General features: G+C 50.1%; 1 protein-coding gene, 1 long non-coding RNA gene and 1 other non-coding gene across 4 annotated transcripts; all 3 read right to left on the bottom strand.

Annotated features, from left to right (window-relative positions):
- Window positions 1-7,662: 7,662 nt before the first annotated feature.
- On the bottom strand, window positions 7,663-17,134 carry MRPL4 (mitochondrial ribosomal protein L4). 2 transcript variants are annotated; one of them, XR_009737368.1, is made up of 10 exons: window positions 16,798-17,131; window positions 16,645-16,711; window positions 16,416-16,566; window positions 12,902-12,953; window positions 10,947-11,064; window positions 9,929-10,035; window positions 9,680-9,789; window positions 9,521-9,597; window positions 8,685-8,872; window positions 8,362-8,450 (listed from the first exon to the last, which is right to left on the bottom strand). XR_009737368.1 is itself a non-coding variant. In XM_061422095.1 (9 exons), exons 1-9 carry the CDS (start codon window positions 16,852-16,854, stop codon window positions 8,305-8,307), a joined length of 885 nt encoding a protein of 294 aa, XP_061278079.1. In that variant the 5' UTR covers window positions 16,855-17,134; the 3' UTR covers window positions 7,663-8,304. The 2 variants fall into 2 exon arrangements, 1 of the variants encoding a protein (XP_061278079.1); XM_061422095.1 differs by lacking the exon at window positions 8,685-8,872 and having other exon boundaries at window positions 7,663-8,450; window positions 16,798-17,134.
- LOC133250644 (uncharacterized) lies at window positions 15,911-16,409 on the bottom strand. The gene is made up of 2 exons (XR_009737369.1): window positions 16,272-16,409; window positions 15,911-16,214 (listed from the first exon to the last, which is right to left on the bottom strand). It is a non-coding gene; the product is annotated as an uncharacterized LOC133250644 (long non-coding RNA).
- Window positions 17,135-24,718: 7,584 nt separating the features above from the next.
- LOC133252188 (U6 spliceosomal RNA) lies at window positions 24,719-24,822 on the bottom strand. The gene has a single exon (XR_009737818.1). It is a non-coding gene; the product is annotated as a U6 spliceosomal RNA (small nuclear RNA).

Below are 24,822 nucleotides of genomic sequence, written 5' to 3'. Positions count from 1 at the left end.
ATAAAGCAGGGAAGGGAATAGGAAATGTCAGGATTCCTAAAGCGATAAATAGAGTATCATGGGAAAGACTGAGAAGGTGACACTGATCAAGAAACGGAGGGAGGTGGGGAGGGAGTCCTAACAATATCAGGGAAGGAATGTACCAGGCAGAGCTCACGGGATGTGCAAAGGCCCTGAGGTAGGAACTGCCTTAAAGAACAGCCAGAAGCCTGGTGTGGCTGGAGTGCAATGAGGAAGGGAGGGAATTAGGGGAGAGGAGGGCATGGAGGGGATGGTGTGGAGCAAGGGCTGGGGAGTACTTTGGCTTTTCCTCTGAGTGAAATGGGATCCATGGAGGGTTCTGAGCAGAGGGGAGGCACCCCTGACTTGGGAAATTACAGGCACCCTCTTGAGACAGCTGGAGCTACAGTCAGGGGTGGGGTGGGTGGAGGACTGGGTGGAACCAGGAAACTGGTGGTGCCTAGAGTGGGCAGTGAGGACCAGAGATGTGGTTCAATTTGACATTCATTTTCGCAGCAGGGCACATTGCACTTGATGCATGGTCCTGCTCTGATGTCCTGAGAGGGTGGAGGGCCATTTTCTGAGATGGAATGATGATGGGGGATAGTTAGGTAGAAAAATTTGTGCCCCCAGTCTACACTCTCTTTGTGCTTTCTTGAAAGAAAGGGAAGCAGATGCTCCCCCATCCCCTTTCCGCAGCCATCAGGAAGGGCAGGGCTTCCTCCAGAGTGTCAGGCAGTCTCAGGAAAGGAGGAATGGTCCCACTGCAAACCAGAGGCTGTGCACCAGGACAGAAGTACCCAAACCCCACTCCAGGGCACTGTGCCTGCTCGGAACTCATCCTGCGCTCTGGTGTGACCACCTTGCAGTTCCCTTGACCTGGAATGCTCTTCCTCTCATCTCTGGTGGGGCCAACCTTTTCTTGTGGCCTCGGCCTCCTCTTAACAAGCTTTCCCGAGGATTTGCCTGGTGGTACAGTGGATCAGAATCTGCCTGTCAATGTAGGGGACAATGGTTCCTTCCCTAGTCCAGGAAGATCCCACACGCCTTGGAGCATTTAAGCCCATGCACCACAACTACTGAGCCCAAGTGCTGCAGCTACTGAAGGCTTCACACCTAGAGCCTGTGCTCCACAACAAGAGGAGCCCCTGCAATGAGAAGCCGGCTCTCCCCAACTAGAAAAATGTCCAAGCAGTAACGAAGACCCAGCGCAACCATAGATAAATACATACATACATAAACAATTAAAATAAAAAAAAAAACTTTCCCAGTACTCCCCTACTCGCTGGCCCCTTCCATCCTGGGTCACAGCCTAATCATTCCCTGTCACTGGCTCTAATGATTTCATTACTGAAACTCATTCACTGGTTGAAATTCTTTTGAATGACTTGATTATATCACTTCCATTTGCGTGAGTGCCAGAAGGCCAGGGAATCTCTCAGCCTCAGCACCTGAATCAATGTCCAGTCATTAGAAGCAGACGGTCAATAGTATTGGTTGAATGAATGAACTTCACTTATTCTCAGCATTCCGTACATGCTGTTCTTCCAACCCAGGATTCCTTTCCCACTGCTTTTATGGAAGGTACTAGAGGATTTCATCCCCCAGCTTGTAACAGGGCTAGGAACACAAGGTCCAGATATCTTATTATTTTTTTGGCTCCCAGGCTCTTCGTTTTAGCGAGCAGGCTTACTAGTTACCACACTCAGGCTTAATTGCCCTGTGGCAAGTTCCCTGATCAGGGATCAAACCCGCAACCCCTTCATTGGACAGTGGATTCTTAACCACTGGACCACCAGGGAAGTCCTCTTTCTTTCTTTCCTTTTTTTTTTTTTTTGAAAGCAGCAAGTTTGCAAGAACTGTTTCCTGACCTGGGATTGAACCCTGCCCCCACAATGAAGGTGCCAAGTCCCAAACACTGGATTACCAGGGAATTCTCAGCTGTCTTTTCAAAAGAACAGCTTTGTTTCCTTCAGATAAATAGCCAAGAGAGGAATGGCTGGAGCATACATTAGTTCTATATATGTATTGAAATAGAGTTGACTTACAATGTTTTGGGTAGTTCTATTTTTAATTTTCCAAGGAATCGAGGAACCTCCGTACTGTTCAGGCCCTGGTCTGAGTAACATTCCATTGTAAGGCCAAATCAGGTTTTGTTTTTCATTCATGGAATGACTTTGGTAGCCTCCACCTTTTGGCTATTCTGAATCATGGTGCTATCAGCATTCCTGTACAAGTGTTTGTATGAGCATCTTTTCATTTCTTTTGGGTGTCTACCTGGGAGTGGAAATGTTGAGTCACATGGTAATTTCATGGTGAACGTTTTGAGAAACTGTGAGACTGTGTTTCCTGGCAGCTGAACCATTTTACATTCCCACCAGCAACATACAAAGATTCCAGGGTTCCAATTTCTCTGCATCTTTGCCAACATATATTTTGTTTAATTATTATGGTCATTGTCATCCTAATGGATGTGATTAGTGGCTCAGTCGTGTCCAACTATGTGACCCAATGTACTGTAGCCCACCAGGTTCCTCAGTCCATGGAATTCTCCAGGCAAGAACACTAGAGTGGGTAGCCATTCCCTTCTCTAGGGGATCTTCCTAATGCAGGGACTGAACCCAGGTCTCCTCCACTGCAGGGAGATTCTTTACTGTCAGAGCCACTAGAGTGGGAAGTGGTATCTCACTGTGGCTCCCCAGTACTTCTGACATGTCCAGTGGATGAGACCAAAACAGAGCTGTGATGTACAGCTTGGATGTTCAGGGACCAGCAATTGCTGAGAGGATGGGGCCAAAGGGCACAGCCACCAGCTGTGACCTTGAGCAAGCCATGTCACCTGGTGATACCTTGATGGCCTCAGCTGCAGAAAGGGATGGTAATGCATCCTGCAAAGGGTGGGAGTGAGATTTCAGTAGGACCATTAGGGACTGCTGTGGTGGTCCAGTGGTTAAGAATCCACCTTCCAATGCAGGGGACACAGGTTCAATCCCTGGTCCAGGAAGACTCCACATGCCTCGGGGCAACTAGCTGGTGCAGCACAAATTCTGAGCCCACGCTCTAGAACCCCTGCTCTGCAACAAGAGAAGCCACTGCAGCGAGAAGCCCTCATGCCACAACTACAGAATAGTGTCCCCTTCCCACTCGCTGCAACTAGAGAAAGCCTGCAAGCACCAAAGACCCATGCAGCCAAAGCAAAACAAATAAAGAAAAAAAAAAAAAAAGACCATTCATGGGACTTCCCTAGTGGTACAGTGGTTAAGAATCTGCCTTCCAATGCAGGGGACACAGGTTCGATCTTCACTCAGGGAACTAACATCCCACACGCGTCAGGGCAACTAAGCCCCTGAAACTACTGAGCTTGTGAGCTTTAGACCCATGCTCCACAATAAAAGAAGCCCATTTGACCCAACAAAGACCCGGCACGGCCAAAAGAATGAATAAGTAAATAAATAGATGGATAAATAAAATTCAAAAGACCATTTTTGCACAGGAGAACAGATAGCAGTAGTTGCAAGTTGTCTGTTTCCTTACGACTGAGCTCGGACAATCCCACCTCAAACTTCCTGGTCAGGACCACAGACTTCCTCCTTTTTCCCCACAGATGAGTTCACTCTCGAATCACGGTTCCTTATAACAGCCCGAGAGTGGAAAGCAAAACTGCATGGCGTGTGGATGTTGATCAGAACAGAACTTGGCTCCTCCATCCACTCAGGTCAGTTCAATTCAGTTCAGCCACTCAGTCGTGTCCGACTCTTTGTGACCCCATGGACTGCAGCACGCCAGGCTTTCTTGTCCATCACCAACTTCTGGAGCTTACTCAAACTTATGTCCATCGAGTCAGTGATGCCATCCAACCATCTCATCCTCTGTCATCCCCTTCTCCTCCTGCCTTCAGTCTTTCCCAGCATCAAGGTCTTTTCAAATGAGTCAGTTCTTCCCAACAGGTGGCCAAAGTATTAGAGTTTCAGCTTCAGCATCAGTCCTTCCAATGAATATTCAGGACTGATTTACTTTAGGATGGACTGGTTGGATCTCCTTGTAGTCCAAGGGACTCTCAAGAGTCTTCTCCAACACCACAGTTCAAAAGCAGCAATTCTTCGGCCCTCAGCTTTCTTTATAGTCCAGCTCTCACATCCATACATGACTACTGGAAAAACCATAGCTCATTGAAAGTTTATTCTGTGGCGGACTCTGCCATGCCACTGGCTGCGAATCCTGCCTGGAACTCAGGTCCACATCAGCCTCACGTTCAAATCTCTGAACTTGGTGTTGGATGGGAGCCCAGGTCAGGCTTCTCCCGGCTGGAGGCCCTCCTAGAGCAGAAGGGCCTGGTCCCCCAGCTCTTGACCCTCTGTCTGTCCCCCTTGCCTCCTCTCACCAGCCTTTGGGTCTCTCCTACAGAGGTGTAAGGAGGCATCGAAGGGCAGTTCCTCCTGGGCTGGCAGCTTCCCCTTCCTTAGGTTCCCCAGCAGTGTGCTCATGTTCTGAGCAGCTTTTTAGGTTTCGTCTTTCCTGGGTACGTCGTTGCTAGATGGAGGCATCTTTTTTTTTTTTTCCTGTGGCCCCATCCTGAGCCATGAAACCTGCACCCCCTGCAGTGGAAGCACAGAGTCTTAACCGCTGGATCACCAGGGAAATCCTGAGATGGAAGCATCTTTTCTCTTAAATGTATTATTACTATTATTTGACGGCACTGAGTCTTCCCAGGTGACGCTAATGGTAAAGAATTCTCCTGTCAATGCAGGAGACATAAGAGCCTGGGGTTTGATCCCTGGGTTGGGAAGATTCCCCGGAGGCGGGTACAGCAACCCACTGCAGTGTAGTTTGCCTGAAGAATCCCATGGACAGAGGAGCCTGGTGGGGGTACAGTCCATAGGGTCACAAAGAGTTGGACATAACAGCATGCACACATCACCGGGTCTTAGTTGCAGCATGTGGGATCTAGTTCCCTGACCAGGTTTCAAACCCATGCCCCCTACCTTGGGAGAGCAGAGTCTTAGCTACCTGATCACCAAGGAAATCTGAGATGGAGGTATCTTTGGTGTGGGCTGTGGCTCTTTTCTCAGCCTTTGGGGTCCTCCTATCCTCTCATGTCTCCTACTAGGCTTCTGTAAGTGTGTGTGTGTGTGTGCCACTCAGTTGCATGTCCGACTCTTTGCAACCCCATGGACTGAAGCCTGCCAGGCTCCGCTGTCCATGGTATTCTCCAGGCAAGAATACTGGAGTGGGTATCCATTCCCTTCTCCAAGGGATCTTCCCGACCCAGGGATGCACCCCAGGTCTCCTGCATTACAGGCAGACTCCTTACCATCTGAGCCACCAGGGAAGCCTAGTGGGCTTCCATGCTGACCATCAATAAGCAGACACCTTCACTGCACATCAGAGCCTCCTGCCTCTCACCCTCTGGATCTTCTGGGGGTCAGTTCCCAGCCCAGTTAGTTCATTTGAGTTTTCTGAAGCCTGATCAGCCTCAGCGTGGGCATTCTGCCTTCAGGGATATTTTTCAAAGGTTGTGAAGACACTTTCCTCTCTGGGCTCTGGGTTAACCAATGTCGTAAGAGGTTGTGATAAGGTTTGTTTGTTTTTTGGCCACGCTGCGTAGCATGTGGGATCTTAGTTCCATGACCAGGGATTGAATCTGGTCTCCAGCAGTATAAGTATGGAGTCCCAGACACAGGACTACCAAGGAAGTCCCCCTGTGATAGGCATTTTCATGTAAGAACGGCTCCCTGAATAAATGTCTTCACACATCTCTATTTTTTTTTTAATATTTTAATTGCAGAGAATTTCAAAATAGGCAACAGCGAAAAGGACATGTGGTGAAGCCACAAGTGCCTACTTTACACTCCTTATGGCCAGTCTTGCTCCATCCTTCCCCTTACTCCCTGTCATGGGTTCAACTACTTCTCTCCCCAGGAAGAGGGGGGAAAGTGCTGACCCCAGATTGTGATCTTATTTGAAACAGGGTTTTGCAGATGGTCAAGTTCAGTTGAGGTCATTAGGATGGGCCCTAACTCAACTTGACCAGTGCTCTTATAAAAAGGGGAAATCTGAACACACACAGATAATACCATTTGAAGATGAGGACAGAGATAAGGGTGATGAATCAAGCCAAGAAATGCCAAGGATGCCAACAAATCTCCAGAAGCTAGGGGAGAGGGATGGGACAGATCTTGCCTCATAGACTCAGAAGGAATCACCCCTGCCCACTTTTTTGGGGGGTAGGGAGGGATGCTCTGTAAGGGGTTTGGGGATCTTAGTTCCCTGACCAGGGATTGAACCCATGCCCCCCTGCAGTGGACTGAGTCATAACCACTGGCTCACAAGGGAATTCCCAATCCTGCCAACATCTTTTTCTTTTTAACATTTATTTTGTTGCACTAAATCTTTAATTGTGGCATGTGGGATCTAGTGCCCTGACCAGGGATCGAACCGAGGCCTCCTGCATTGGGACCATGGAGGCTTAGCCACTGGACCACCAGGGGAGTCCTCCAACCTTGCCAACATCCTGCTCTTGGACCTCTGGCTTCCAGAAGTGTGAGCTAGTACAGTTCTATTGTTGAAGCCCTAGTTTTTGTGCGCTCAGTCATGTCCGACTCTTTGTGACCCCACGGACTGTAGCCCACCAGGCTCCTCTGTCCATGAATTTCCCAGGCAAGAACACTAGAGTGGGTTGCCATTTCCTTCTCTGAGCAATTTCCCGACCCAGAGATCGAACCTTCCTCTCTTGCATCTCCTGCATTGGTAGGTGGATTCTTTACCACAGAGCCAGCTGGAAAGACCCTCCTAGTCTGTCGTGCTTTATGGTAGCCCAGGAAACACACACATTTTACGCCCTAATTATTAGAAAGAAAATTCTAGACTCTAGGTCATTTTTTTCCAGTGACTTTTTCCATCCTTGATCTGGCTAAGGGATTCCAGTGTGGGGTAACAGGTTCTGACTGCTTTCTTCACTGTTTCCTGATGGCCATGTTGTGGACAACTGAGCCCCATTAAACACAGCTATGGGGCTGGGTGCTGTCAGGACAACAGATGTGTCTTTCTTGGGGCCTCGATGTCCCTGCAGAGCTAGTGAGAGGCACAGGCAGAAGCTGGTAATGGTTTGGGTTTAGCCCAGCATTCCCCACCCAGCCTCTGTACACCTTCCTACTACTGGCTCCAAATAGCTTTATCTTCTTAAAATATTTTAAAAATTATTTTTAAAAATCGAAACATAGTTGACTTACAATGCTGTGTTAGTTTCAGGTGTACAGCACAGTGACTCAGCCATACATGCACGCCGACCAGGGGCTGAACTTGCACGCCCTGTATTGGAACCTCAGAATCTTAACCACTGGACAGCCAGGGAAGCCTCAGATTTTTCTTTTTCCCTCAGTCAAATCTGAAACTTTAAGGATCATAATTTTTGTCCACTGAGGACGTTCAAAGAGTGTGTTGTGAGCTCTCAAGGGACTCTCGAGAGGCATTCCAGAGATGTTTTCGGTGTCGAGCTGCCCAGTCCATGGGTCTCTTTGGCCGCCTGGGTGGGCCTGCAGGCCAGATGCAGTTTCAGCCAACTTTAAAGAAACAGACCACATTATTCTGTAGTCTGTGTTGTGACTATTAAAGAGATAATAACTTGGGGGTGGGGCAGACTTAAGAATCAGTATGTCCGCTTGGTGTTTTTAAAAAACATTTATTTGCACATTTACTGACCACATTGATCCTGACTCCGTGTTTAGGGAAAGTCCCTGTGATGGAAGCCCCAGTTTCCACATTATACCCATTTGGAGAATCAGGCCCACAGCTGGATGGAAGGATGGTAATAAACAGGACCACAAGCCCCATCAGGGATACGAGCACTCGGCCAGAGTGCCTGGGATTGGGAGGCAGCACCAGTGGGTTCTCAGAGATGGCTGCTTCTCTGCTGTGCACTCCCCAAGGCTGACTCACCCTGGCAAAGTTGATCCTGGGTCATTTCTACGAATGGGGTCTCGAGGCAGCTAGCCACCCAGGGACGCCCAGCACCAGGGGAAGCACCGAATGGAATTACTCACAAAACGGCCATCAGCTGCAGTGCTTCCCCTCTTTGATTACAAAATAAAATGTATCTGACGTGAAAGAGAGACGTGGGTCTCTGGCGAGCTGCCCTCTTCCCAGTATTGATGTCTGCTTGGCTGCTCTCTGGGTGTGGCCTCAGCCTCCCACTGGGACCAGGGGGCCTGGGATGGGGAGGCGTCTCCCAAGCCCACCCAGGGCTTAGCCTGGCTCAGAGCAGGAAGGAGGGTGGTCTGTGTGCCCTGGGGGGCACGGGGTTGGGGCTCAGGGGAAGTCTCGGTAGGGCAGGCGGAAGGGGTAGAGGGGTGTGTAACGTGAGTCATGCCAGAGCAGCTTCTCTTCCAGGAAGGCGACGGTGGGCAGGGTCAGGACCAGGGTCTGGTGTTTGAGCATGCTGTGCACGTTCAGGCCTGGGGGGGCGAGGGGAAAGGGGGGCACAGTTAGGGCCAGCCCCCCGTCCCCCAACAGAGACACCACAGTCTAGTGTAGGGTCCTGAGCCCAGCAGCCTGGGTTCAAACTCTGGCTCAGCTGCTCACCCCTGGGAAGACCCTGGGCAAGGGGTGGTCCTCAGCTCGTCAACCTCAACCAAAACATCCAGGGTACCCCGACTCTGCCCTGTGCCAGGGAAGGGTTCCCACCTCACCTTCCCGTTGGGGAGACAGATGATAAACAGAGCAGATGAATAAACACGATGTACTGAGGCGGGTCCATGCGGCTGCAGGGAGTGATGAGGGAGGGAGGGGAGGGGAGTGGAGAGAGAGGAGGGCAGGGAGTGCAGGATCTGTGGGCCTCCAGATAAGCCAGGCTTTTACCCTGAGTGAAGTGGGAGCCCTGGAGGGTGGTGGGCAGAGAAGGGACAGGATCTTAGTGAGGTGCTCAGGCGCCCTCTGGCGGCCGTAAGTGGGACTGGGCGGGGAATGCGAGATCAGGACAGATTTTGGCAGTTAGCAGGTACCTGGGACCAGGACAGAAGCAACAGAGTGGGAGATGCTGGGGGCTGGCCCAGGGTGGTGAGAAGTTGTTGGATCCTGGACACGTTCATAGACAGAGCTGACAGGGTGGGCTAACAGACTGGAATGGAGGAAGGAGGTCTTATGTGCAGTGATGACTATGAGACCCCCATGTGCTGCTGTCCAGGAGGCAGCTGGGCGGGCAATCAGGAGGCCAAGAGAGGGCTCTGGGGACTAGTCAACCCCTCTATGGATCGGGGGTCCTGCTCAGGGCAGCTCTGATCCTGTGTGTCTGAGTGAGGAGCTGGGTGAGAGCAGCCAGGGGGCCCTTGGACTCACTCCACCCCGGCACTGAAACCCAAGCTTGGACTGACGCGACCTCAGAGCGTTTCTTTAAGAAAGACATCATTCTCCCAGGCTGGGCTGGGCCAGCTGGGGGTTGCGCTGGGGAGGGCGGTCACTGCCCAGGGCCACTCCATGATTGAGTCAAAGATACAGGATGTGAACTGGCCTGAGGCCCTTTGCTCACCGATAGCCGGGATCAGGTTGAAGGTCTTGAGCCCAGATGTGGCTGCTACGACGTTCTGGGGCATGTCCTCGTGTTCTCTGAAATAGAGGCCAGGAGGTGAGCCCTGCCAAGGACGGAGCCTGCCTGCACCCCCGCCCCTGCCCGGCGCAGCCCCCTCACAAGTCTACAAAAAGGACAGAGTCGCCCCAGCGGCGGTAGCGGGCCAGCTCCATCAGGTACTGGGGGTCTGTGGTGGGCAACTCCAGGGAATCCACGATGTGCAGGTCATCCTGGTAGGAGGAAAGGACGGGCTGAGTCTCCTACTGCCCCCCTGGGAGCCACTTGGGCCCCCCTGCAGCTACTCAGGCTCCCCTACCCCCACAGGCCAGATCCCAGCACACGTGGCTCCCGCAGGATCGGTGCTGTCACCTGGGCCAGCTTGACGGTCAGCGCCACCTTGAGGCCTTGCACCCGCACTTTCATGGGCAGCATGTAGTAGTAGCTCGTGGGGCCCCGGGGGCCGTGGGCAACACCTCCTGCAGGGGCAGAGGGATGTGTGAATGGGTGAAGGCCCCAGCTGGGCTTGGAGGTCAGAAATCTACCCCAGTGGTGGGCCCAGAGGTGGGTGGGGGAGGCTGCTGGCAGCCAGGCTGAAGTGCAGCAAAGAGGGTGGGGGTGTCAGGGCGGGGTGGGAGCGGAGGATGGATCAGGCACCACCTGGGACAGGTAATTTCGCCTCAGAGAGGCCTGGTGTCCTCAGCCATCAATCCCTGAGTGAGGATAATTCTACTTGGCTGCTCCCCCTGCTGGGCCCTGGGAGGCAGCAGGGGACCTGATAGGATCCCTCCCTCGTTCATATTCAGACAGAGGCTTGATCGCAGAGGGAATCAGGGCTGTGTGGGGCAGCACAAGGGGATTCAGCGGGTAGGGGGGACCCAAAGAAGATCATGGAGGGCTTCCTGGAGGAGGCAGGGCCCAAACACAAGGGAAAGTGAAAGTTGCTCAGTTGTGTCCTACTCTGCGACTCCACAGTCCATGGAATTCTCCAGGCCAGGATACTGGAGTGGGTAGTCATTCCCTTCTCCAGGGGATCTTCCCAACCCAGGGAAGGTTGAGAGGAATTGGCCAGGCAAATGGAAGATGACTGAGTCAGCTCTACCTGGTCAGGAGGGCGTGGAAGGGACAGAGCGGAGAGGGGGTCTACAGCCACCAGGGGCTGGAAGGCCAAGATGAGGGGCTCAGACTTCACACAGGAGCTAGGAGGCTTGGGAAGATCCCTCTGGGTGCTGTGTGAAGTGTGGGCCAGGAGAGGTGAGCTGAGAGGTGGGGCAGAAAGGGGCTGTGGCCACGGCCTGATGAGAGGTTGAGGCCAGGGCTGCGGGGACTTGCGGGGAAGTGCACAGTCTCGCCAACCTCTGACTGCACACATGTGGGCAGACCTGCTCACCTCCTCGCCAGATTGGGGAGCGGATGCTGCCGTGTCTGGCGCGCCCACTGCCTTTTTGCTGCCAGGGCTTCCGGCCACCTCCCCGCACCTCAGCCCTGGTCTTGGTCTTGGCGTAGCTCTGTGGGCACAGAGTGAGGAGAGAGTCAGGTTCACAGGCAGATGCTATCGCAGCCGAAAGGCACCAGGCCCACTGACGGGGCAGTGAGCTGGGAGGACCGGCCCGCTGCTGGGGAGCTGGAGAGGAGGCACAGAGACTGGGGCTCCATCAGGTCAAGCACAGAGTGCTTTGGGAGGGAGAGAGGGATAAAGAAGTCAAGAGCTTCCTCCTCCACTCCAGAACGTCAGCCTCAGAAGGGCAGGGGCGCTGCTGCCTGGCACACAGTAGGTGCTTCGTATTTTTTGAATGATTTCCATGTGGTTGTAATTAAAAGGAAGGTAAGGGCTTCCCTGGTGGGCCAGTGGATAAGAATCCATCTTGCAATGCAAGGCACACCAGTTCAATCCATGGTCCCGGAAGATCCCACATGCCTTGGGACAACTAAGCTTGTGTGCCACAACTGAAGCCCACCCCCCGCTAGAGTCCATGCTCCGAAACAAGTGAAGCCACTGCAATGAGAAGCTGGTACACCACAACAAAGATTAGCCCCTGTTCGCCAAAACTAGTGAAAGCCGGCGTGCAACAATGAAGACCCAGCACAGCCAAAAATAAAATCAATAAATATATCTATTTTTAAAACAAAAAAAAAAGAAGAAAACAACCTAACTTTTAAAAAAAGTAAAGTCGGGGAATTTCCTGGCAGTCCAGTGATTAGGACTCTGTGCAAGGGGCCCGGGTTCAATCCCTGGTTTGGAAACTAAGATCCCACAAGCCAAGTGGCCAAAAAAATAAGAATAAAATAAAATTTAAAAAATGAAAGGAAGGTGGGATATGGGGAAAGCTGTGGGGGTTAGAATCGGGGAGAGGTGTGGGATGGGGGATCCTGTGAGGCTTCCAATGCCAGGCTAATGACTTCATTCCCAGGGCCATGGGGAGCCAGGCAGGGCTCACAAGACTCGAGGTGGCCACATGAAAGGCAGGGGCCCTGACTGAGAACGGCATCTTCCATGCTCTTGGCACCAAATCCAAACACCCCACATTGCCCCTACTGACCTCCAGGGCCACCCTGGGCTCCCTCTGATCCCACAGGCCTTTGCCTGTGAGGCTCCCACTCCCTCCATGCCAGCCCCACTGCCCCCTCTACCTACTTAGCTCCTGCCTATCACATCCCTGAGGTTAAATGCCCCTTTCTTCTGAGACAACTTCCCTAATGAAACATTTATAGGCATGGCTGCTTGACTCCCACTCTCCCATTCTGACTAGACTGGGAGCTTCATGAGGGCAGGGACCTTGCCTGTCATGTCCCCTAGCACAATGCCCAGTGCGCAGTGGGTGTTCAGAAAATGCCTAGTGTGAATTCCCTGGTGGTCCAGCGGCTAAGAGCCTAGGGGTGGGGGTGGGCTACGGTCCATGGCGTCGCAAAGAGCACGCAGGCACAGACTAGAGCTTCATCAGTAGAACTGTACTGTCTCACACTTCTGGAAGCCAGAGGTCCAAGATCAAGATGTTAGCAGGGTTAGAGGACTCCCCTCGAGGTCCAGTGGCCAAGCCTCCATGTTTCCAGTGCAGGGGGCCTGGGTTCGATCCCTGGGCAGGGAACTGGATCCCACGTGCCACAGGAAAGACCCAGAGCAGCCCAACGAATAAATAAAGGTATGAGTATAATTAGCAATACATAAAAATAAATCTTAAAAAAATTCTCAGTGCTCACATTTAAGAAAAAAAAAAAATGGCCCATTGGGGAATGGTTCAGGAGAGAGAAAATGAGGCCTGAGCCAGCCATCCAGAGAAGACACAGCACGGCCTTCCTCAGCCTCTGCCTCAGCCTCACCCCACCTGCCCTGCCCAGGGCACTCACAATTCTCTTGAAGTTCTTCTGCCAGATGGCAACCTGGTGCAGGATATCCAGCCTGTGAAGGAAGGAGATATAAGAGGGTCGAGTGCACTTAAAACCCTCCCCGCTCCATGAGATGAGAACCTGGGCTCCTCCCATCCACTCCCAGGGCCCTGCGGTCCACTCCAGTCCCTCTCCGGGCCAGCTCCAGTCCCTCTCCAGGCCCATCTCGCACCACCTCCAGCCCTGCTCCATCTGTTCTGTCACTTCTTTACAGACTAGCTTGCCTCTGTGACCCTATGCCGTCCCGTACAGTGGATGGCCACATGTGCAGCTACTGAAGCCCTAAAAAGCGGCAGGACTACACGACAGTATTTCATTTTTTTAAAAAAATATTTATTTATTTTGGGTTTCCCTAATGGTTCAGTGGTAAAGAATCTGCCAGCCAATGTATGTTCGATCCTTAAGACGGGAAGATCCCACATGCCTAGGAGCAACTAAGCTCGTGGGCCACAACTATTGAGCCTGTGCTCTACAGCCCAGGGGCCACAAGTATGGAAGCCTGGGTGCCCTAGAGCCCAGGCTCTGCAACAGGAGAAGCCACTGCAATGAGAAGCCTATGCACCGCAACTACAGAGCAGCCCCTGCTCGCCACAACTAGAGAAAAGTCCATGCAGCATTGAAGACCCAGAGCAGCCAAAAATAAACAAATAAAAATTTTTTAATGTATTTATTTAATTGACTGCATCGGGTCTTAGTTGTGGCATGTGCGATCTTTAGTTTTGGCATGTGAACTCTGAGTCGTGGCATAAAGGATCTAGTTCCCTGCCCAGGGATCCAACCCGGGCCCCCTGCACTGAGAGTGCAGAGTCTTAGTTACTGGACCACCAGGGAAGCCCCAACATTTTAGACTTATCAGGCCAAATGAAATATATGACTGAAATCAATCTTACTTGTCTCTTGCCATTTGAAAGAAAAGGTGGCTACTGGAAGAACTGAAATTACACATGGGGCTCGCATTGGACAGGGGTGCCAGGCTGGGGTGCCAAGGGTTGGCAAACTATGGTTTGGTTCAGTTCAGTTCAGTTGCTCAGTCATGTCCAACTCTTTGCAACCCTGTGGACTGCAGCACACCAGGCCTCCCTGTCCATCACCAACTCCCGGAGCCTACTCAAACTCTTGTCCATTGCATCGGTGATGCCATCCAACCATCTCATCCTCATCAAGGTCTTTTCAAATGAGTCAGTTCTTCCCAACAGGTGGCCAAAGTATTGGAGTTTCAGCGTCAGTCCTTCCAATGAATATTCAGGACTGATTTCCTTTAGGCTAGACTGGTTGGATCTCCTTGCAGTCCAAGGGACTCTCAAGAGTCTTCTCCAACACCACAATTCCAAAGCAGCAATTCTTCAGCGCTCAGCTTTCTAAATCCAACTCTCACATCCATACTTGACTACTGGCTTTGACTAGACTTTAACTAGCTTTGACTAGATGGACCTTTATTGGTAAAGTAACGTCTCTACTTTTTAATATGCTGTCTAGATTGGTCATAGCTTTTCTTCCAAGCAGCAAGCGTCTTTTAATTTCATGGCTGCAGTCACCATCTGCAGTGATTCTGGAGCCCCCCAAAATAAAGTCTCTCACTGTTTCCCTTGTTTCCCCATCTATTTGCCATGAAGTGATGGGACTGGATGCCATGATCTTAGTTTTCTGAATGTTGAGTTTTAAGCCAACTTTTTCACTCTCCTCTTTCACTTTCATCAGGAGGCTCTTTAGTTCTTTGCTTTCTGCTATATGGTGTCATCAGAGAAGGCAATGGCACCCCACTCCAGTACTCTTGCCTGGAGAATCTCATGGACGGAGGAGCCTGGTAGGCTGCAGTCCATGGGGTCGCTGAGGGTCGGACATGACTAAGTGACTTCACTTTCACTTTTCACTTTCATGCATTGGAGAAGGAAATGGCAACCCACTCCAGTGTTCTTGCCTGGAGAATCCCAGGGACGGGGGAGCCTGGTGGTTGCCGTCTATGGGGTCACACAGAGTCGGACGTGACTGAAGTGACTTAGCAGCAGCAGCAGCATATGGTGTCATCTGCATATCTGTGGTTATTGATATTTCTCCCGGCAATTTTGATTCCAGCTTGTGCTTCATCCAGCCCGGCATTTCAAATGAAGTATTTTATGGTTAGAAAGGCCAAGTCTGGCCTGCTGCCTGTTTTTGTAAATATGCTTGACTAGAACACAGCCACGTTCATCCACTTACTCATTGTGCACAGCTGCTTTTGTACTGCATCAGCAAAGATGAGTAGTTGCCATGGAGACATTACAGACTTCAAAGCCTATAATATTTACTCCCTGGCTCTTTACAGAAGCTTGCCGTCCCAGCTCTAGACTGGGAGCAACATCAGCAACCTCAGTGCTCATTCATTGCTATATCCCTGACACCCAGAATGGAATCTGGCACCTGGTAAGCACTTCCTAAGTATTTACAGAATAAATAAAATGCTTCCTCTCTCTCTCTCTCTCTTTTTTTTTTTAACCTTGCAGCATGTGGGATCTTATTTCCCCAACCATTGATGGAACCCATGTCCCCTGCAGTGGTAGCTCAGAGTCTTAACCACCAGGGAAGTCCCAAAATACATTGTTTTTAATTTTTTTTTTTCCTTTGGTCACCTCTTAGCAGATTGGGATTCTGTAAAAACAGGGGACAAACCATACAAAAATTATAGTAATAAATTAACAGCAGTTATTATCTGCCAGACACAGTAGACATAAGAGACATCAAACTCCTTTGCAAGCAGAAACTTAGTCCTTGGAGTTGGCCCATATACTGTTGAGTATATAGTTTACAAGCTATGTGACCATAGGCAGATTTCTTAACTTGCTTGTGCTGTTTCTTTAGCTACAAAATAAGAATAAAAAATAATAAAAAGGAATTCCCTGGCAGCCCAGTGGTTAGGACTTTGCACTTTCACTATGGAGGGCCTGGGTTCACTCCCTGGTCAGTGGACTAAGAGCCCACAAGCCACATGGCCAAAAAAAAAAAAAAAAAAAAAATGAAGTTAAAATAAAATAAAAATAAAATGCAAATAGGCTGAGCCAGACACACAGTACGGACTTAACCACTGTTAGTACCCATTTTTGCAAAAACCAATATCAGCAACAATAATCAACATTTCTACAGACCGTATTACGGGCCAGAATTATCTCATTTAATCTCTTGAGGTTTGACAGAATGGTGACATCGAAACACAGGGGGAAGGTAGGATTCCAACCCAGTCACTAGGGATACAGAGCCCTGTGCCCTTAACCCTCAGAGAACGTTACCTCTCAACCCTCACCTTCCCACAGAGCCCTGTGCCCTTAACCCTCAGAGAACGTTACCTCTCAACCCTCACCTTCCCACAACTCTGAAGCAAGAAAAACCGTCATTCCCTTTTGACAGCTGGAGAAAATGAGGCTTGAACCCAGGTCATCCTGATTCCTAAACCCCCGATCCTCATCCCTCTGCCACCCAGTTCACCATTTCAGCTCCCACTGACCTGGGCGCCGTAGAGAAAACGTCTGGGTGCAGTTCGGTCAGACCCACGCGCTCCTGCTCATAGCCCCGCAGAGATTCAACCCAGGCCTGCACCGGACGCCGGTGCAGGGGTACCGGGAGCTCGCACCTGCGCAGTACGGGTGCCTGGGGACCTGGAATGATTGGGAAGTCAGGAGTAAGGGTCAGAGTTCCCAGTCGCCACCCTTCCTGGGGTGACCAAGCAACCTCACCTGCGTTCGCCAAGGGTTCTGGTTTCTCCGCCGACTGCACTGCCTCTTCTGTCAGCGCGCTCAGGCCCTGTAAACGGTGGGAGGGAATGAGAGAGAAGCCCCCGGGCCCTCCAACTTTTATCCTCCGACCCCGACCTCCGTCCTCGGCCTCACCCGGCAGCCCCTGGGCCGAAGCCAGGCCCGGGCCCCGGCCCGGACTAGCTGCTGCATCTTCGCGTAGCTCTCCACGTTTAGAGAGGTCAAGGCTTCCTCTGGAGTCTAGCGACGCCTCGAGATGACGTCACGCCCGCGACACCGCCTGCTCTGCTTGTTTTCGGCTTAGGAAAGCGGAGCATGCAAGATCGAGGACCGCGGGGCTCGCCTCAGCGTGCCCCCACCTCCGCCCGAAGACTAACGCCCCAAACCCCAATTCTCTCTGCAGGTCTAAGAACCCTCTGCAACCCCGGGAGTGCGAGCCCACAGTGAGAAACACCGCCCCTTCGTCGGTCCCGCCCCCAAAGGGCCCGAGGGAATCCAGCCAATGAAACCTCCCTACTCAAAGGACACGCTCCTCATTCAGCCAATGAGCTGTTAAGTATGAAAAAAAAAAGTTCTGGGGCGGGCACTAAAGGGAATATGGCCAATAGTTGTTACGCTTTTATGTCGGCCACGCCCTCTAGGTCCCGCCCCATTGGGGCCCCGAAGTCTCTAAGTTGCGGTTTCTACAGGAACGTGGATTTTTGTTTGTTTAAATGCAGGGCTTTATCTCCCGCAGAAGGCCCTCAGGATAGGACCTGGAGGATAGATCCCCAGGGTATGTCCCCGTTCAATGCCTCAGGTTAGGGATGTGTCTCCCTCATCTCCTTGGCCAAGATGTCGCGTCTCATACAGCCCGAGTTCTCAGAGAGCACAGTGGGAAGTCCACAGATTCTAGCTTGCTCTCTCGTCCCCTCTCACAATAGAAATCCAAATGCTCATTTAAAAAAATAATTTTATTCATCTATTTGTTTATTTAGGCTAGTTCTTCCTTGGTGCGCGAGGTTTTCTCTAGTTGTGGGGCACGGGCTTCTAAATACAGTGGCTTTTTTTGCCGAGCACGGAGCTCTAGGAGAGTGGGCTTCAGTAGTTGGGGTGCGTGGACTCAGTATTTGAGGCCTCTGAGGTCTAGAGCACAGGCTCAATAGTTTTGGCTCACAGGCTTAGTTGTTCCAGGGCATGTGGGATCCTTCGTGACCAGGTATCGAACTCGTGTTTCCTGCATCGCCAGGCCGATTCTTTACCACTACTGAGCCACCAGAGAAACCCCAAATGTTCCTTTTCTAGGTTCTTTGCCATGTTCCCCATCGGGCCTCCAGGCGGCGCCACGACCACATAACAGCCTTTCTTGCCAGGCTCAGTTCAGTTCAGTCGCTCAGTCATGTCCGACTCTTTGCGACCCCATGAATTGCAGCACGCCAGGCCTCCCTGTCCATCAGCAACTCCCAGAGTTCACTCAAACTCACGTCCATCGAGTCGGTGATGCCATCCAGCCATCTCATCCTCTGTCGTCCCCTTCTCCTCCTGCGCCCAATCCCTCCCAGCATCAGAGTCTTTTCCAATGAGTCAACTCTTCGCATGAGGTGGCCAAAGTACTGGAGTTGCAGCTTTAGCATCATTCCTTCCAAAGAACACCCAGGGCTGATCTCCTTCAGAATGGACTGGTTGGATCTCCTTGCAGTCCAAGGGACTCTCAAGAGTCTTCTCCAACACCACAGTTCAAAAGCATCAGTTCTTCAGCGCTCAGCTTTCTTCACAGTCCAACTCTCACATGACATACATGACTACTGGAAAAACCATAGCCTTGACTAGACGGACCTTGCCAGGCTAGACCTGAGCATTTGGCTGCCAGCGTGATTTGGACCGAGTTCAGTGGCTAAGAACGTGTTTTCAGAGACAAATTCAGTGTACTCATCTGGAAGATGGGGAGGTTGTAAGATTTGATGAAATGATTGAGGCAAAGCATGTCATGCGTGAAACATGCAGAGCATTATTATATTATTATTATTAATTGAAGGTAAGTTTTGTCATCAAATCAAGACAAGAACCAAGGCAGGGAAAGGGGTGGGCACTGGAGGACCTGAATGCTGTGCTAAAGATGTAAGACATTGTTTCTTTTCTTTTTTAAATTTTCATCTGATATATGACATATGGATATTTTTGTGAAGTATTAATGAAAATTTACAATGTTATATTTCATTGTGTACTCTACTCTTGTAAGAACTGTGAATGTGTGTTTTAAACTTCACACACTTTGCAATTTCAAAAGGTCTTTTAAATCCTTTATTTTGTACAGTCTTGTTTATTCACTTTATGTTTGCATAATTCACACACCTAGTAAAGAAAATTTCAAAAACTGCACAAAGAAAACTAGAGTGAATGAAAAAATCTGTCTCCTCCAACCTCTGTTCCCTGCTGGGCCCGCCCCACACCCCTTTCCCTTCCCAGAATCCACCGCCACAACCAGCTGTGTCTCTTCTCTGAGAACCAGTTTATTATTTTACAGGCAGCTTCTCCAAGTCTGTCCCGGGCAAGAGAATTTAGATTTTATGTGGTGAAGGATGGGACGGCACTTAGTTACTTAATGATTTAGTGGGCACCTACTGTGTACTGCTGGGGTAAATCCAACAGACACCCTTGAAAATACTCACAGCTCAGTGCAGAAGGCTGAGAGATCAGAATGGGGGAGGGAAGTCTATAGAGTCTCTGAGAGCCCAGGGGAAGAACACCTAACCCATGGGGGCAGGAGTCTCACAGGCGACTTCTCTGAAGCTGTAACCTGAGAGCTAAGGCTTAAAGTTCCATTAAGAGTTTGTCCAAAGGAGAAAATGTGATCCAGGCTAAGGAAATAGCAGTTGCAAAGGGCAGAAGTCGGGGCAGGAGGGGGGGAGGGGGGAGGGTTGAGGGGGTGGCTGGACCTTCCTAATGGCCACAGGCTTTGTTTATTGACTCATTCATTTCTGTTGACCCCGCCTCAGGGCCTTTGCATTGTTGTTCCTTCAGCCTGGATCATACTTTTCTTTCTCTTTAAAGGCTTTTTTTTTTTTTTTTGATGTGGACCAAGTCAACGGTTATGAATTTGAGCAAACTCCAGCAGACAGTAAAGGGCAGGGCAGCCTGGCATGCTGCAGTCCATGGGGTCACAGTCAGGCACGAATTAGCAACTGTGAACAATAGCAGGTTTTATTTTTTGTTTTTTATTAGTCGCTCAGTGATGTCGGACTATTTGTGACCCCATGGACTGTAGCTCACCAGGCTCCTCTGTCCATGGGATTCTCCAGGCAAGAATACTGGAGTGGGTTGCCATGCCCTCCTCCAGGGATCTTCCCAACCCAGTCTCCTGGGTTGGGAGACTGGAACCCGTGTCTCCTTCTGCTCCTGCATTGCAGGCAGATTCTTAACTGTCTGAGCCACTGGAGAAGCCCTTACCCTGCCCTATTTTTTTTCCATCAGTATTTATATTCTAATATATAACTTCCTGGATTTTTTAAAATGTCTTTTGTCTGTCTCCCCCATTAGAGGAGAAATTTTGTCTCCTCCTTGGCAGAAATTTTGCTCTGTCTGGCCCCTGCAGCCAGTATAGTGCCTATAGTACAGTAGGGACTCAATACATGTTTCTTTTTTAAAATTTTTTATTTTATATTCAAGGAGAGCTGATTAACAATGTTGTGATAGTTTCAGGTGGACAGCAAAGGGACTCAGCTACACATATACATGTATCCATTCTCCCCGAAACTTCCCTCCCACCCAAGCTGCTGCATGACATTGAACAGAGCTCCCTGTGCTATACAGTAGATCCTGTACTGTATGGATAAATGTTGATTATCCATTTTAGTTTTTACGTATTTATTTTAGTTTTACCTGGGCTGGGTCTTCGTTGCTGAACACAGGCTTTCTCTAGTTGTAAGACTGGGGACTGTTCCCTGTGGTGTGTGGGGTTCTCATAGCGGTGGGGCATGGGCTCTTCAGCATTCGGGCTTCCGTAATTGCAGCATGTGGGCTCTAGAGTGCAGGCTCAGTAGTTGTGGTGCACAGGCTTAGATGCTCCATGGCGTGTGGAATCTACCCAAACCAGGGATCAAACCCATGTCCCCAGCATTGGCAGGTGGAGTCTTATCCACTGTGCCACCAGGAAGTCTGGTTTTCCATTTTAAATATAGCAGTGTGTACATGTCCATCCAGACTCCCTAAATATCCTTCCCCCTCTTGAGTGAATCCCTTCATTCATCATCCTGATGCAGTGCTCAGACACTCAGTCGTGCCTGACTCTTTGTGACCCCATGGACTATAGCCCACCAGGCTCCTCTGTCCATAGGGATTCTCCAGGCAAGAATACTAGAATGGCTTGCTGTGCCCTCCTCCAGGGGATCTTCCCAACCCAGGGGTCGAACCCAGGTCTCCCACATTGCAGGCAGAGTCTTTACTGTCTGAGTCACCAGGGAAGCCCTGATGCAGGTATGTTACCAAAAACAGAATCCTCTCTGTCTCTTGGGTCTCAGGATCTGTATCCCCACTGAAGTCATGGGCAAATAAGGTACCCAGTGAATGATTATTTACCCAATGACCCTGGAATCATATAGACATAGGTTTGAATCCAGGGGCGGCTGCTAACTGGTCGGGTGTCCCTGGGCAGATGGTTAGCACTTTCAGAGTTCAGTCTCCTTATTGGTAGGTGGAACACCCACAACCTCTCCCCTGACTAGCTGTGCGGTTGACGAGTTCTCTTTCTTTCCATCCTCAGCCCCCACAGTATCTCCCCGCTCCCTACAATGGAGAGAGCCTGTAAATACCTGACTAAGATCATGTCCCTCCTCTGTTCAGAACCCTCTATGGCTCCTTTTTCACTTAGGGCAAAAGCCAAAGTCCCCACTGGAGCCCACAAGGCCCTGAAAGACCTGTCCCCACTGCCTCCCACTACCCTTCTCTATCCCTCTCTGGTTTCCAGTGTGCTGGTTGTTCTAGGCTCCCTCTGTGGCTGGGGGCAGGGGGAACATTGTAGGGGCTGAGGATGGAAAGAAAGAGAACTCAACAACCATACAGCTCATCACGGAAGCGTTTGTGTGTGTCCCACCTCCCCATTAAGAAACTCAACTCTGAAAGTGCTAACCCTGTGCCCAGGTAATGCCTGACCAATTAGCAGCAGCCCTTGGATGCACTGGTTTTCTCACCAGAACCTATCAGTTTCACATCAGCCCCAGGGCTTTTGCACTAGTCTTGCCTTCTACATGGACCACTCTCCCCAAAATATCTGCATGGTTCACTCCCTCACCTCCTTGTGTGTGTTTAGTGGCTCAGTTGTGTCTGACTCTTTGCAACTCCATGGACTGTACCCCGCCAGGCTCCTCTGTCCATGAAATTTTCCAGGCAAGAATACTAGAGTGGGTTGTCATTTCCTTCTCCAGGGGATCTTCCCAATCCAGACTCAAACCCACGTCTCCTGCCTTGCAGGCTGATTCTCTACCCACTGCGCCAGTGGGGAAGCCCTCACCTCCTTCGGGTCTTTACTCACATGTCACCTTCTCAAGTGACACTAGGTCTAAAAATCATGGTTCTGTTCCTACCCTATATATCTAATCCACCTTCCCAGTGTCATTGTTTCCTGAACTTCCACCACATCCTAACAGATGACATAAGGTTCTTATTTGTCCTGCCTCTTGTCTGTCTCCTCCATGAGAATATCAACTACTAGACAACAGAGATCTTTGTTTCTTTCACTGTTGGATCCCTTTGCTAAGAAGGAGAAGGGTGCCAGGCACCCAGAAGATTTCAGTACATAGTAATTGAACAAATAGAATGTAGAGGAAGCAGTTTGCACATGGCTCCCCCACAGGGATATTGATTGCAAGCCTTAATGAAAGGGTGGTAATGACCTTCAGACCTGCACACCGAGAGGCTAAAAGTTTGACCATTTTTGTCCAAGCCTGAGTAGAGGTTGAAGGTAGAGGTGTCCAGCCCTTCCCTGTGGCTCAAAGGCTCAATTGTAGTGGCCTCTGCCCCCAATGGGCCAGCATCAATCTTTGCAGACCACACAGGGTCTCTGCTGGCACCGGGCACGATAGAAATTTCGTCGTTGTTGTTCAGTCACTAAGTTTTGTCCAACTCCTTGCGACCTTATGGAGCATACCAGTCTCCTCTGTCCTCCACTGTCTCCCAGAGTCTGCTCAAATTCATGTCCATTGAGTCAGTGATGCCATCTCACCATGTTATCCTCTGCCGCCCTCTTCTCCATTTGCCTTCAATCTTTCCCAGCATCAGGGCAATTTAGGGAGCATATACTGGAAACTGGAAGGTCCCCCAAGGTCTGGTCATTTCTAGCCTCCCATTGTTGTGCCAGGGTTTTCACAAGGGCAAGAGGTCAAGGCTGGGATATTGGGGGGCAGCCTTCAGATAGAAGATGAAGATCATGGGTGCAGGCTGGATTGGGGGCTCTGACCTCTTGGGGGGAGCTGTTTAAAGTATACCACCCTCAACTGCCAACACAGCTGCTGTTTTGCAGCTCAGTTTGTGGGTAACGGCCAAGCAGGTGAGGAGGAGGAGTCCCCATGGAGGTTTTCTCCACTCCCCTCAACCCCTAGGGATGGGCATGATTTGCATAGATGTTTCCATTCTCTTCAGTTCAAGTGGGTGTTTGGAGCAGAAAAAAGGGCTCAAAACCAGCCTCCCAGGTTTTGGCAGAGAGTCAGGCCCCCGCAGGGCACATGGGCTCTCTCAGCCTCAGTTTTCCCTTCTGTAGAATGGGGGTATAGTTCCCCTTTCCTCATTTGGTTTGTGTCAGCCTTGAGCCTGTGTACCCTCAGATCACCCACTCCCTGTTCTGTCCCTGCCCCATGGTTAAGGTCTGACCCCTGCATAGGATAGCCCCTCTTTTGCCCACTGCTTTTTGCCCAGATTTAGTCAATGGCAGGCACTAGGGTAGATTGGAGGGTGGGAGGATGGAACAAGCCAGAGTCGTTCTCCCCATTTGCTTCCCACATCATCTCCCACTGGACATAGCCTCCCTCTTTGTCAATTTCTCATCAACATAACCAATCCTGGTATTAAATCCCATCTGTTTGAGATACTTCTATTTTCCTAAATTGACTCTGACTCATTTGAAGAGACCCTGATGCTGGGAAAGATTGAGGGTAGGAGGAGAAGGGGATGACAGAGGATGAGATGGTTGGATGGCATCACCAACTCAATGGACATGAGTTTGGGTAGGCTCTGGGAGTTGGTGATGGACAGGGAGGCCTGGTGTGCTGCAGTACATGGGGTCGCAAAGAGTCAGACACGACTGAGTGACTGAACTGAACTAATGCAACGCAGTTGTGAAGGATTTTTATTTAAGATACAATTAAAAAAAAAAAAAGATGGAGAACGAAATGGCAACCCACTCCAGTATTCTTGCCTGGGAAATCCCATGGACAGAGAACCTGTCAGGCTACAGTCCATGGGGTTAAGAGAGTTGGACACAACTTAGCGACTAAACAAACTACATTTAGTACAAAATACTCAAATGGAAAAATAAGTAGGTTTATACCTTTATGAACCCAGTGAAGTAAGCTAAGGATTCAAAAAATTCTTTTAAGTAATGTACTAATGGTTAATTAAGATTCATATCTCAGGTATTTTTCCTGGTTATATTTATAGTTATATTTGGAAGGGTTTTTTTTTTTTTAGGTACATTAAAATATGACCTGCATTTAAAAAAAAAAACCCAGAAATTCTTTTTTTACAGTGCACAGTTCTGCAAATTTCCACAAACATATGTAGTCATATTACCACCACCACAATCAAACTATAGAAAGTTTCCATCACCAAAAAATTCCACTATGCTTTTTTGTTGTCAGCCCCTCCCTCCACCCTCAGCCCCTATATATCCCTGGTTATTCATTGTATGTATAGTTTGGCCTTTTCTGAAATAACAGAAGGGGAATCATACAGTTTGCAGCTTTTTGTGCCTGCCTTCTTTCTCCCACCACAATGCATCTGAGATTCATCCATGTTGTTCTATACCGCTGCTTTCTTTTATTGCCTGCACCACGTCTTAGTTGTGGGATTTCAGGGCTTTTTTTTTTTTTTCCTAATGGAACGCTTCGTGAATTTGCCTGTCATCGTTGTGCAGGGGCCATGCTAATCTCAGTATCATTCCAGTTTTAGTATATGTGCTGCTGAAGTGAGCAC

Source organism: Bos javanicus, chromosome 7, assembly GCF_032452875.1.
Source record: "Bos javanicus breed banteng chromosome 7, ARS-OSU_banteng_1.0, whole genome shotgun sequence".
Lineage (NCBI taxonomy): Eukaryota > Metazoa > Chordata > Mammalia > Artiodactyla > Bovidae > Bos > Bos javanicus.
This window is presented reverse-complemented; position numbering and strand designations above follow the sequence as displayed.